The sequence below is a fragment of the Lathyrus oleraceus genome, chromosome 7 (assembly GCF_024323335.1).
Source record: "Lathyrus oleraceus cultivar Zhongwan6 chromosome 7, CAAS_Psat_ZW6_1.0, whole genome shotgun sequence".
Lineage (NCBI taxonomy): Eukaryota > Viridiplantae > Streptophyta > Magnoliopsida > Fabales > Fabaceae > Lathyrus > Lathyrus oleraceus.
The window spans coordinates 220,028,768-220,042,586 of record NC_066585.1 but is presented as its reverse complement, the minus strand read 5'-3'; the positions used below and the strand labels follow the sequence as shown (position 1 = coordinate 220,042,586).

The following is a 13,819-nucleotide window of genomic DNA, read 5'->3' as shown; positions in this document are numbered from 1 at the left end:
GTTCAATTCATAGTGACAATGTCGGCAACTAAAGTAGAGTAGATGACAATGACAATAGTTGATACTGCCAAAGATGCTTTATGACTTATAAGATTGGTGAGAGAATTGGATGTTGGGAAAACTGGAGTTCAGTTGCATTATGATAGTCAGAGTGTCATTTATTTAACAAACAATCAAGTGTATAATGTTAGAATCAAACTTATTAGCGTGAGGTTTCATAAGATCAGAGAGATATTTGCATCTGGACAAATATTTTTTTTACTCTTTAGAGAATGCAGTTGATATATTGATCATGTTATCTTTTTCTTACTATTAAGTAGGATGTGTACCTTCTATCGGCAGGATGTGAATTTATATAATAAATTTTCCTTAAGAGTTTGATATTTACTCAAATAGAGATTATTAAATATGACTCATACTTTAAAAAAGACGGAGGATGTTTTTTCCTTTTGTTTTTTTAAATCTTTTATATTGAACGTTGTTTTAACACAAAAATCTGACTAGAGTCCCTATGAATGCACTTTTTGTTGATGAGCTTGCCTTTCTTTCTTTATAGATAGGTTATTAACCTGATCTTGAACTCTCCTTTCTTGACAAACCTATAAATCTATTTTTAGTTCTTCTAATTCATACTTTTGTATCTTTTTGCCGATTGTGACGGTTTTAGGTGCTAGTAGCATCAGTGCTAGTGCGAATATGCTAAACAAGAGAGATTACAAATTAACAATCTTGTTTACAGGGAAAGAGAAGACCAACGATGTAACCTTGTGTTGTCAAAATCTTAAAAAACCCTCTTAGGAAGGAAAGAAATGTCATAAACTCAAAATTTTCTTATTTCTAATTTATACAGAACTTTAATTTTTCAAATAAAAGGTTAAAAGCACCTTCAATAAACCGAGTGTTTACTCAAACAGTGCAATAGATTCGAGGTGAAAGATCCATATAAATTTCATTACCAATTAAATGAAAAAAAAAATTGTTAATCGAGTTTTTAAAAAAACAAGTACCATGAAAATTTCATTTTCGAAATCAGATTTGTGGCTAATCTATGAGAAAATTACATAGCATTTTAATCTTAAATGGTTAATATGAAACAAAACGTGATTACATAATATAGAACAGAAACAGAACATAACATAACATCTCAAATATACTAATCACTGAATACATAATTTTCATGTTACCTTCTGTAAAATTTCGATACTCTTAATCAACTATGAAATTACAGAAACTGTGAAATATATCCTTCCACCGTAATCACGCCCCAAAAAGCAACCGCGAGCGACAACAATACTACGGCGAGGCTGCGGTGATGGCGGTGGTTAACTCCGCTGAAATTCTCATCGATGGGATACAAGTTTCCAGGAGGTCCGGTTATGTATAAGTAGGAGGATGGGGAGGGTGGTGGGGGACAATTCTGCGAGGGTGGTTTCTTTGGAGACGGCGGTGGTGGTGAGGGTGGCGGGGGACAGTTTTGTGGAGGCGGAGGCGGCGGTGGAGCGTAGCCACCACATGACGGTGCACACTTTACATCAGTGTCGTTTGTTGTAGGCATTGTTGTCTCGTCAAGTTTTCTCGATTCAACGCCGTTGATCATTACAGGAACGGTGATGTAGAAAAACATGAGAAACAAAGTTTGGAACATTGGTAGTTTAATTTCATGTTGTTTGGTTAACATGATGTTGCTTGTGTGAAGATGAATGGATTTGGAGAATATTGGAGTGGAAAAAAAGGTGAGAGAGGTGAAAAGTTTGTTACGTTTGGTGCATGGAAACTATGATAAAAATATAGGAAAAATTAAAATGGTAAAAGGAGGTTTTTGGTTTAGATGTATTGGTTTTCTAGAAGAGGAAATTGGAATTGATTTGAGAATATTTATGAGTTTTTCTTTAGCGTCTTGGCTTCTAACTAAAGGCGTTGTCACTTATAAAAGTAGATGGCAACATGGCAACATCTATCTACATCTAGAGCCAACTAATGGTAGTTCAGTGTCATTGATTAATTACCAGAACTAGTTAGGCGTATACGTGAAGGAAACATCTACTGCAGGGTATTTCTCTAAGCAGAAACAACTTTTGTGTATTAATGTTTAAGTTTGTTAACATTTGTTACATCAAAAGGGATAGGGTAGGTCATTTTCCACTATCGTGGCTTTATTTATGAGTCACATTGTTTAGTTTTTGAGTCATCAACGTCGCACAATACTTGAAATATGATTATTGTTGCGTTTCAACTCTTATATTTGAGAGATCCAATTATACAGAGTTAATATTCTCTTACTTATTAAAGATTATTATCGATTTAAACATTTTACACTTCATAAATAATACTGTTAAATAAGCATATCAGAAGTAAAATAATTAGGAATTAAATTTCTTGCCATTAGGCTGACCTCCTTCCTTGCTCAAAACTAGATGGTATAGTTTTTCGAATAATAAATAGGTTCAATGACCTAAAACAGAGAGAGCAACCACATTTATTTTACCACTTTTAAGGTTCTTTAACGATACAACATTGCTATTTTGATGCTGTTTTTGGTTACACTGAATCCTACACCGTATATATTAACAAAGTAAAACTATATTGCACACAAATCAAGACAAATTAAATTATTAAAAAATAAAACTAGTATGTATTATGTAGGTAAAGATTAGTGTTATGTATGTATTAAAAAATAAATTATGTATTAAAAAATAAGACCGTATATATGCTAAAAATTAGTGTAAGCATATCTTTTATCTTAACGATAAATAGAACAACATAGTTTTCACCACACGTCTTCAATGTATTATGAAAAAGTGATAATCCTAATTAATGTGGGTGTAATTGATTATCATTCATTCAACAATTTGAATCAAACTAAATCGACATGTAATAGATTATATTGAATGTGCAATCGATTGCCATCATTCATTTTTTCAGTTTTTTGAGACAATAGTGTACTGTAATCGATTACTACCGTCCAATTTTTAAGTTTTTTGAGACAATACTGTATTCTAATCGATTACACTCAGAGTGTAATCGATTACCACCCTCCAATTTTTAAGTTTTTTTAGATAATAGTACATTGTAATCGATTACACCAAATGTATAATCTATTACATGTTTAGGACGTTGTTTTTCATATTAACTGATCAGATACATTATTTTGTATTGTTGTATATATACCCATGTTGGATCATTAATAAAATATCAATCAATTTTTACTCTAATTCTCTTTAATTCTCTCACTATCTATATTAATCATTGGTTCATCATTTCATCTTGTGATTCAGTTTTTCTCAACATTTGACATCAAGAGTCTGATTCTTTGATCAAACACCTAGCGTATCTAAATACTTTTGATGACTTCTCGGAAAATGTACTGATAATGTCGCAGTAATAAAATAAGATCGAATCCACAAGGATTACTATTTAACAAGACAAATTTGTGCAATGCTTATAAAGTAGTAAATGAGGGGGGGAAGGGTTTCAGGTTCAAATGTGAAAAGAAAATAAAGTTGTTTAACAATAAGAAGAAAGTGGTCAGGTTGTGTATAGAATCCCCTATTTATTTATTGTTGATGTTCAATGCATAAGATGAATGATATTGACACTATAATCCCACAACGAATTAATAAAACTGCTATACCCAATCCCTTGCGGTATATCTTACTAATCAATACTCTGAGTTTTCTATCCCTCGTCCACCAACGTAAGCAAGATTAGGCATTGCAATAACACGTTAATTCCTATGCCACTAATCGGGGTCTCATATCCCTATTCAACCAATGTAAGCACAACAATTGCGTAGATCCAACACATAGACTAATGGTTAATATTCCATATATGCCCAAATTCAGATTAAAAGAGAATCTCACATAAATAACATTAAGAACAAGGTGCAATTGAATATAATTATAGATCAAATTACTCATGCACTATCAAATCAAACATATATCCCAACAATATCAAAATAGGTTCATCAAACACAACCTAACCTATAGAGAATTAACTACTCATAATTCAAATTACAATACAAAAATAAGAATAAGAGGTTTGGATAAGAATTCTCTTGAAGAATTAGTCTCCAATGGCTTCAGATGCTCTCAAAACATGTTTTCTAATGCTAAAAATCATCATTTTTGGTGTAGAAATTCGTAACTCTCGAAAAAGTACCAACATTTCCCTTAAAAAGCCTTCAGATGGACTAGAACGCGTCAGAAAAGCCCAGAAAAAGGGGTCATCGAGCGTGTGATGGCCTGCATCGTGTGCGTGATGCAACTTTTACTTCACATTCGTGTCCGCGATGTTGCGCGATACTACTAGTGATTATTCCAGTAGCTCCACGCTTTTGCTCCCTTTTTCACCTGATTTTCACTAAGTCCCTTTTTCTTCATACTTAGCTATTTTTTCCTTTTTCTTAGGCCTTTGTTCTTCATTTTGCTCCTCTTTAACTTTTTTTGACCCATTTCTTTGACCAAATTCATGCAATGATGAAGTTTCATCATCTTTTCATCTCCAATGAATGTATCCCTACAAATCTCACAATTCTTTATGCGAAGAATTATGAAAACAAATGAACGTGTTGTTTGGTTATCAATATATACTTGAAGTGATAAAAGTGGTGTTAATCAACTTATAAAAGGTGCAACAGCTGCACAAAGAACTGCACACAAAGAGAAGACGAAAGATTTCAAAGCTTTGTATCTCATTCATCAATGTGTTGATCCTGTTAACTTTGAGAAGGTTGGTGATTGAACATCCTCAAAGGAAGCTTGAGAAATCTTTGAGAAAAGTTATGCAGGAGCTGACAAGACAAAAGGTGGTGAGGTTACAAACTCACAAAAGACGGTTGAAATTTATTCAAATGGATGAGAAGAAAACCATTAGTGAATTTACTAAAAGAATCACAAGATTGGTATTTATAAAGAAATAATGCGAGAAATAAAGAGTCTCATTATAAGGTAGTTGATCAGTCACCATTTTCATTAAGTTTTCATTACTGATCCGATAAGAAACCGAGGATTTTGAGACACTGTGCAAGCATTTTGGTACTTTTCAAGGCAATTTTACTTCCCGTATAATATTTGAGCATTTCCATTCATTGTCATGTTTTACTTTATATTTTTGTGATTTTACGCGTAGGATGTCTGTGTTTTTGTCCAACAGGTCCAGGTGGAAAAACCGAGGAACTCTGAGCGAGACATTGCGGAATTCTGACAAGCAAAGAAATGGAAAAACTTCAGCACAGGAGGCCTGACATGGGCCGTGTCAGGCAGAAGGAGGATGAAAGCTAAAATAGTAGCCTGACACGGCCGTCCGTGTCAGCTGACACGGCCCGTGTTAGGCCTTTTCCTCAGCCATGTTAAGCCCCCATGGGCATGTCAAGTGAAGCAGTGAGCTGACACGGCCACCCGTGTCAGCCCAAGCCCAAAATTTCCTTTTTTTTAGGGGCTCTAGATCATGGGGCTTGTGAAGATATTTTTCGAGTTGTCCGCCTGTTGCTTGGAATTTTCATTATATAAGAGAATATTCTACCAAAGAAAAAAGTATCCTGGAACGAGGCAAACACCAGAATTGTCAAGCAATCAAGTATTACAGAGATCAAGGAATTCGGAGAGCGGAAGGTTTTCATGAACGGAAGCGATTGAAGATCGAAGTCATCCAATTACTTGTAATGTGTAATTTTTATCTTGCATTCATTTTGAACAATATGAGTAGCTAAATCCCCAAATGCTAGGGGGTGTCCCTGATTTAGAATTGCAATGACTTTGAGTTTACATTTGCATTTATAATATTATTCTTACGATAACCTTTTGATGTGTTTAATGCTTTTTCTTTCGAACCAATCGAGATTGTTCTATGGTTATCAATTAGGCTGGACCGCCATTGGTAAGGTTTTCATGAGGTTACTCTGTAGTAGATATCACCTAGGACTAGGGATACCCTGTATGAATCAGAGTATTCTTGATATAATAAAGCTTAACTTCACCCTAATTGCCTATGGACATAAAAATTAGGGTAGAATGATTAAAGGTTTTCTCACCAAGGACTTGGGAGAAAATACCCTTGAGAACTGGTAGTAATTGATATTTGTTGATGCAATAGTGACTCAGAGTTATTACATGGATAAATCATACACCTTCCCTGCCATTATTCCTCTTACCTTGCAAACCCTTATTCTTCATTATTATTTACCTTTGCCTTTATTATTATTAAAAACCCCAATTATAACTTTTGTTTAACTGAATGATAATTTGAACTTGATATTGACGCGCAGTCCTTGAGATCGACATTCGGGGAATTTCCCCTTTATTACTATAACAGAAAAAATAGTACACTTGCTATTTTTCCGATCAAGTTTTTGACGCCGTTGCCGGGGACTTCCAAAATATAGAGTTTAATTTTAAAGTTCAATTAAAATTTTGTTGCTCTGCAATAAAATTATTTTTCTATAATTTATAATTTACTAATTTGTGTATGCGAGGAGAACTCTCAACTGAATTTCTTTTTGACGCGGAGATCGAGAAGACCCTTCACCGAAGACGCAAGAACACAAGAGTGGATTCCAAAGAAGAAAGTACATCTGATCACTCAGAATTCAAAGAACCAATGGATGATGTTCCTCCAATTCCACCTTCTTTACCTCCAGAAAGACTCGTAGGTGACTATGAAGGTGCCAACGTACTGGGTGGCCGACTGACCATTGTCAACCAACCGGTAAATGTGACAAATTTTCAACTACATCCTAGCACAATCAATCAATTGGAAAGAAAACCTTTCACTGGAAAGGTTAATGAAGATGCCAACAAACACCTACAAAGATTTCTGACCATGAGCACCATGTTGAAAATTGATGGCCATACTGATGAAGCAAAAAAATTAAGAATGTTCCCGTTCACTTTAGCTGAAGATGAGGAAGAATGGTTCTACTTTATTCCAGCCGGCAGTATCACATCATGGGAAGAGATGGAAACTGCATTCTTAAATGAGTACTTTCCAGCATCAGTATTCCTGAGGAAAAGGTATGAAGTCCTTAATTTCAATTAGAAGGGTGGTGAATCATTGGGAGACGCCTACAAAAGATTCAAAAGGGTCTTAGTAGCGTGTCCAACTCATAATATGGATCATACTGAACAAATGCAGATGTTCGTTAACGGGCTGAAAATAAAAACAAAACAGTTGATTGATACAACAACTGGTAGCTCAACAAATTTCTCAACAACCACTGGTATTAAAAGGATTATTGAAGCAATAACTGCCAATGAGCATCTAGAATTATATGATATGTGTACTAGTCATCCAGAATGGGTAATTGATCTAAAATTAGAGACAAATAAAATCCGTCTGGAAGACACAGTTGCTGCCGAAGTAGAAAAGAAATTAAAATCTATGAATATAGGTACTCAACAAATAGCTCAAGTCCTGCCGGCTCAGGCTAGCACTTGTGAAATCTGTAATAGACCTCACCACACGGTTTATTGCTTTGCTACTCCCTAACAAATTGAAGAGATCAAATTCTTGAAGCAGAATAATCCCTACTCCAACACTTACAACACAAGTTGGAAGAATCATCTGAATTTCTCCTGGGAGGATTAGAGAGGGAATGTTCCGCAACAGGGTACAGGAAAATATCAGACTCAGTATCAACAACAACAGCGACAATAGGCACCTAAAAAGGTTGAATGGGAGATCGCCATTGAAAAATTAGCTACCCACAACATGCAGTTTCAAGAAGAAACAAGAACCAATCAGAAAAACACCACTGCCTCCATAAAAAATCTCAAAGTCCAAATGGGTCAGATAGCACAACAGTTAGCTTCAAATTCTCAAGCTCCGGGCACCCTACCCAGTGTTACAGTAACAAATCTGCGGGAACATAACAATGTTAACCATTCTTGGAGACAGGACGATGTATGATAGACATAGAGGAAGGAACAATGACCCTCAAAGTCTATGATGAAGAGTTAAAGATAGATGTGCGGAACACGATGCAATACAAAGATGATATTGGCACAAGCCACACTGTAGACATAATAGTTCATGTAATTGCTCAAGAAATTGAAAAGCAAATGCCCCAGTTATCGTTAGAACGTGTTTTGAGTCTATCGAATTTTGAAAGTGATGAAGATAAGGGTGACTCTGAGGTGCTCGCTATGATGGAAAAATAACCTGAATGGATTAGATCTAAACCACATCGGTGGGAAGATTTAAGACCACCGCCACCATCAGATATCACTGAAGAACCCAAAACAGGGGTAAACCTGAAGCAACTACCAGCAAATCTGAAGTATGTATTTCTAGATACTGATAAAAAATGCTCAGCTATTATTAATGCCAGTCTACAAAGTGTCCAAGAAGCAGAACTCATTCAAGTGCTAAAAAAATACAAGAGTGCAATCGGATGGGCAATCGAGGATTTGAAAGGTATAAGCCCGACAGTTTGCATGCACAAGATCTTAATGGAAGATGATCACAAGTCGGTGGTGCAACAACAACAAAGACTTAACCCATCAATGAAAGAAGTGGTACGCAAAGAGGTTGTAAAATTGTTGGATGCAGGATTAATGTATCCTATTTCTGATAGCTCATGGGTAAGTCCAGTCCATGTGGTACCCAAAAAAGGGGGCACTACGGTGATTAAAAATGAGAAGAATGAGTTAATTCCAACCAGAACTGTTACAGGTTGGAGAGTGTGCATCGACTACAGGAGACTGAACATGGCAACACGAAAGGACCACTTTCCGTTACCATTCATTATTCAAATGCTGGAAAGGTTAGTCGGTCATGACTATTATTGTTTCCTCGATGGGTACTCGGGATATGAAAACAACGACATGTATTTTACCACTTTTAATGTTCTTTAACGATAAATAGAACAACATAGTTTTCACCATGCACTTCAATGTGATATGAAAAAGTGATAATTCTAATTAGTGTGGATGTAATTGATTACCATCCATTCAACAATAATTTGAATCATACAGAATTGATATGTAATCTATTACATTAAATATGTAATCAATTATTATCATTCACTTTTTCAGTTTTTTGAGACAATAATGTATTGTAATTGATTACCATCCTCCAATTTTTAAGTTTTTTGAGATAATAGTGTATTGTAATGGGTTACACTCAGAGTGTAATCGATTACCATCCTCCAGTTTTTAAGTATTTTGAAATAATATTGCATTGTAATCGATTACACCAAATGTATAATCTATTACATGTCTGTGAAGTTTGTTTTTCATATTAGTTGGCTAAATGCCTTATTTTGTAATCGATTACCACCCTCCACAACAAATTAATAAAACTGTTATACCCAATCCCTTGCAGTATATCTAACTAATCAATACTCGGAGTTTTCTATCCCTAATCCACCAGCGTAAGCAAGATTAAGCAATGTAACAACGCATTAATTCCTATGCCATTACTCGGGGTCTCCTATCCATATTTAAACAGTGTAAGCACAATAATTGCTTAGGTCGAACACATAGACTAATGGTCAGTATTTCCTATGTGCCCAAAATCAGATTAAAAGAGAATCTCACATAAAAAGAATTAAGAACAAGGTGCAATTGAATATAATTATAGATTAAATAACTCATGCAATAGCAAATCAAACATATGTCCCAACAATATCAAAATACATTCGTCAAACACAGTCGAACCTAGAGAGAATTAACTACTCACAATTCAAAATACAATACCAAAATAAGAATAAGAGGTTTACATAAGAATTCTCTTAAAGAATTGGCCTCCAATGGCTTCAAATGCTCTTCAAATATGCTTTCTAATGCTAAAAATCGTCATTTTTGGTGTAGAAATTCGTAACCCCTCAAAAAAGTACCAACATTCCCCTTAAAAAGCATTCAGAATGGACTAGAACGCGTCAGAAAAGCCCAAAAAAAAGGGTCATCGAGCGCGTGATGGCCTGCATCGCGTGCGTGATGCAACTTTTACTTCCCTTTCGTGTCCGTGATAGTGATTATTCCAGTAGCTCCACACTTTTGCTCCCCTTTTCCACCCGATTTTCACTAAGTCCCTATTTCTTCACACTTAGCTATTTTTTCCTCTTTCTTAGGCCTTTGTTCTTCATTTTTGCTCTTCTTTAACTTGTTTTTTACCCATTCCTTTGACATAATTCATGCAATGATGGAGTGTCATTGTAATACGGTGAACTGACTTTGTGTTTTGCTTTGAAAGGCAATGTTGCGGATAGCAAGAGTCGCCACCGACTTTTCTTTTATCCAATAAGGAAAGGCGGAAAAGAACAGGAAAGACCTTGATTAGATTTTGAGTTCGGGAGGTACATTATACAAAGGGAAGGTGTTAGCACCCTCTGTATCCATGGTTATCCATGGGCTCTTAATTGCTTAACTCACTTATGTTTTCCTTGTTTGAGAAAGTGTTTGAGAAATGTGGTGTGTTTACAAAATATTTTGAAATGAGAGTTTAACTTTGTAATGATTCTTGTACGAATGTATACAAAGTGTTTATCTCGTTTGATTTTGAAAGATGTTTAGAAAAATATAACTCGGCGATGATTCTGATGCGAATGTATACCAAGTGGTGATTTTCTAAAAGATGTTTTGAAAAGTGTGAGGTGTGAAAAGTATTTTAAGCTGTGAGCAAGCATTTAAGAGTTATACCTAATCAAGGTCTTTATAGGTATTTCATATCCTTAGGAGGGTAAAACTGTCCTTACTATTGAGAAGTAAGTAGTCTTATCCTTTGGATGTAAAGGGACATTGTGGGGTCGTCGATTGGTCATTGAAGGCAACATTTGTAAGGATACCTTAGGATTCGAAGGGACGATCATCATTTAATCGCAGGCTACAACGAAGGGTCATCGAGGGACAAAGTCATATATTCGAAGGCAACGTTCGAGGGACAAGGTCATATATTCGAAGGCAACGTTCGAGGGACTATGATTTATCTTGTAGGGACATTGACCTTTTGATCAAAGGGACTATGACTTATCTGTTTAGGGATGATGATGATTTAATCGAAAGGGTCTTTGCTAAGGGTATCCTCACATTCGCGGGACATGACCGTAATATCGTAAGGCAACAAAGAGAGGGTTACCCTAGAGGTGCAAGTGTGGAAATGATTGGATTCGGATATATTATCTTGAATTAATTTATCTAAGTTCGATTATTTATCTTTCCATGCAATCCTATTAGCATACATCTAGACAGTTATATTCACATTATGGAAAAATTAAAGTGCGAAAAATAAGACTACGCTATTACATGACTTCGGGATGGGGGGTACATAATTTAAAAGGGGATATAAAATATCTAAATCTTAATTAACGAGTACAAAATTAAAAGGGCATACAAAATAATAAAACCTAATTAAACTAAAAAGAAAGAAAAAAAAGAATCCTAATTAAATCGATTACATAGAAAGTTCATGACAAATGAAATAAATAAACTAAATTTAAGAATGGATTAAGAATATTTTTAGTCTATAATAATAGAAACTTTTTTTTTAATGAATTTATGGAAAAAACTTAGACTAAATTGATAGATATTTTAAAAGAAAAGAGGAAAAAATATAATTAGATTTTTATTATTCAAAATAGCCCATTTTAATTAATTAAGTGATATATGAAAATTTAATTAATAAACTAGATTAAATTATATCTAGAAAATTAATTAATGGGTTTTATTTTAATAATAGAAAAATAGTGGTGAATTAATTATAGTGGAAAGGGAATAAACATAGTAAAAACACTGAAAAGCTAAAAAATAGTGGTGAATTAATTACGTTGCAGTGAGGGGGAGCTACCAACAAACCATGTTGGTCCATTCGTTATTTATTCGCCTTTGTTAAAATATATATTAATTCTACATGGATTTTTCCATTTTGACACAACACCACCATGCATGTTACAACTTTCTCTCTTACGGCAAGCTACTTTATTTTTTCTCATGCTGTTTCTTTCATGTGAATACAACAAACATGTAACTTCATCTTATATCAAACCACACACATAAAATAAGATCATATGTAATCATCATGCAATAATAACAATAGCCATGCACCAATCAAGAAGCTTATATTATTTTACTCATGTATTAGTTCTCTTTACTGCAAGTGATAATGATAAAACAAACCTTACACATACATGTTAAAGACAACCAAGGATTTATATTATCACCATTATATCATCATCATCATTATTATGTAATAACAGCATGTGAAATAAACATAATCATGTTAGAAACAACACTCATATAATAATAATAATTAAATGACAGATATAATTCTTTAATCATGCAAACCTTGCCTTATGTAGTGTTAACATATGTTTCATTAAGCATATGTGAATACAAAAAAACTGATAAGAAAAGGAGAAGAATGAAAATCTTGTATTATTTTTCATTAAGATTAATGGCATACCAATGAGCCATTTATACAGCAATTAGAGTAACGGTCAAGAGGACAAAGAGGAATGGGCCAGAAAACATAATGGGGCAAAGATAAAAAATGAAAGGAAAATAAGTTATGGGATTTTAACACCCCCCCTCAAACTGGAATGTATGTTATGCAGTCCAAGTTTGGTAATAAGGGTAGAGAAGGGGCCAAGATGCAGTGGCTTTGTGAAGATGTCGGCAACTTGTTGGGCGGATGAGATAGGCATGAGGTGGATGGTATGGTCTTGTACTTTGTCGCGAACGATGTGGCAATCCATTTCGATATGTTTGGTGCGTTCGTGGAAGACGGGATTGTTCGCGATATGAATGGCGGAGTTGTTGTCACAGAATATGTTAACCGGTTCTGCGTGATGAATGCTAAGGTCTTTGAGGAGAGATAGCAGCCATTGTGCCTCACAGGTTGCGTTGGCTAAAGCATGGTACTCTGCTTCTGAAGAGGAACGGGATACGACAGTTTGTTTCTTGCTTTTCCAGCAGATGAGGGAGCTACCAAGGTAGAAACAGTAGCCAGTCGTGGATTTGCGAGTGTCAATGCAGGAGCCCCAGTCAGAATCGGTGAATCCAGTCAATTTTGTGGAGGAGTCAGTCTTGAAAAATAAGCCTTGTCCAGGAGTGGATTTGATGTAGCGCAGGATTCATGTTGCTGCTTGATGGTGAGTGATGGAAGGCTTTGAGAGGAATTGAGATAATCTAAAAACAGAAAAACTTATATCAGGCCTGGTGTGTGTTAAATATAGTAACTTACCAATCAAACTTCTGAAGGCTGTGGGATCAGGTAGCAATTCATCAGTGGTGGAATTTAATTTGTGTGTGGGATCCATAGGAGTGTTGGCAGGCTTGGTTGCTAAAAGGCCTGCAGAGTCAAGGAGATCAAGGCTATATTTTCTTTGGCACAGAAAAATGCCTTGTTGTGATCTAGCAATTTCAAAACCAAGAAAATATTTGATGTTGCCTAAATCTTTGATACTAAAAGTTCTGTCCAGCACTTGTTTGATGTTAGTAATTTCCTGAATGTCAGAACCTGCAAGTAATAGATCATCCATATAGACAAGTATAACAGTATAGGAATCATGGATAGATTTAGTAAATAAAGAATAATCAGCTTTGGATTGGGTGTAGCCTAAGTTGGAGAGGGTGTTAGTTAATTTAGAGTTCCATTGGCGGCTAGCTTGTTTAAGGCCATAGATAGATTTGTTTAGTTTGCAAACAAGGTTGGTATGAGATGTTTTTAGGACAGGTGGTATTTTTATGTAAACTTCTTCAGTTAGGTCTCCATGAAGGAAGGCCGTGTTTAATTCAAGTTGGTGGATGTGCCGGTTTTTAGAGGCAGCAAGGGACAAGATAAGTCTAATTGTTGTCATTTTGACAACAAGACTGAAAGTTTCCAAATA

General features: G+C 35.1%; 1 protein-coding gene across 1 annotated transcript; it reads right to left on the bottom strand.

Moving 5' to 3' along the window:
- Positions 1-1,062: 1,062 nt before the first annotated feature.
- On the bottom strand, positions 1,063-1,921 carry LOC127101346 (probable pathogenesis-related protein ARB_02861). The gene has a single exon (XM_051038736.1). It carries the CDS (start codon positions 1,676-1,678, stop codon positions 1,223-1,225), a length of 456 nt encoding a protein of 151 aa, XP_050894693.1. The 5' UTR covers positions 1,679-1,921; the 3' UTR covers positions 1,063-1,222.
- Positions 1,922-13,819: the final 11,898 nt, after the last annotated feature.

Coding starts and splice junctions, on each gene's coding strand:
- LOC127101346 (XM_051038736.1), bottom strand. CDS start 1,678: ATGTTAACCAAACAACATGAAATTAAACTACCAATGTTCCAAACTTTG.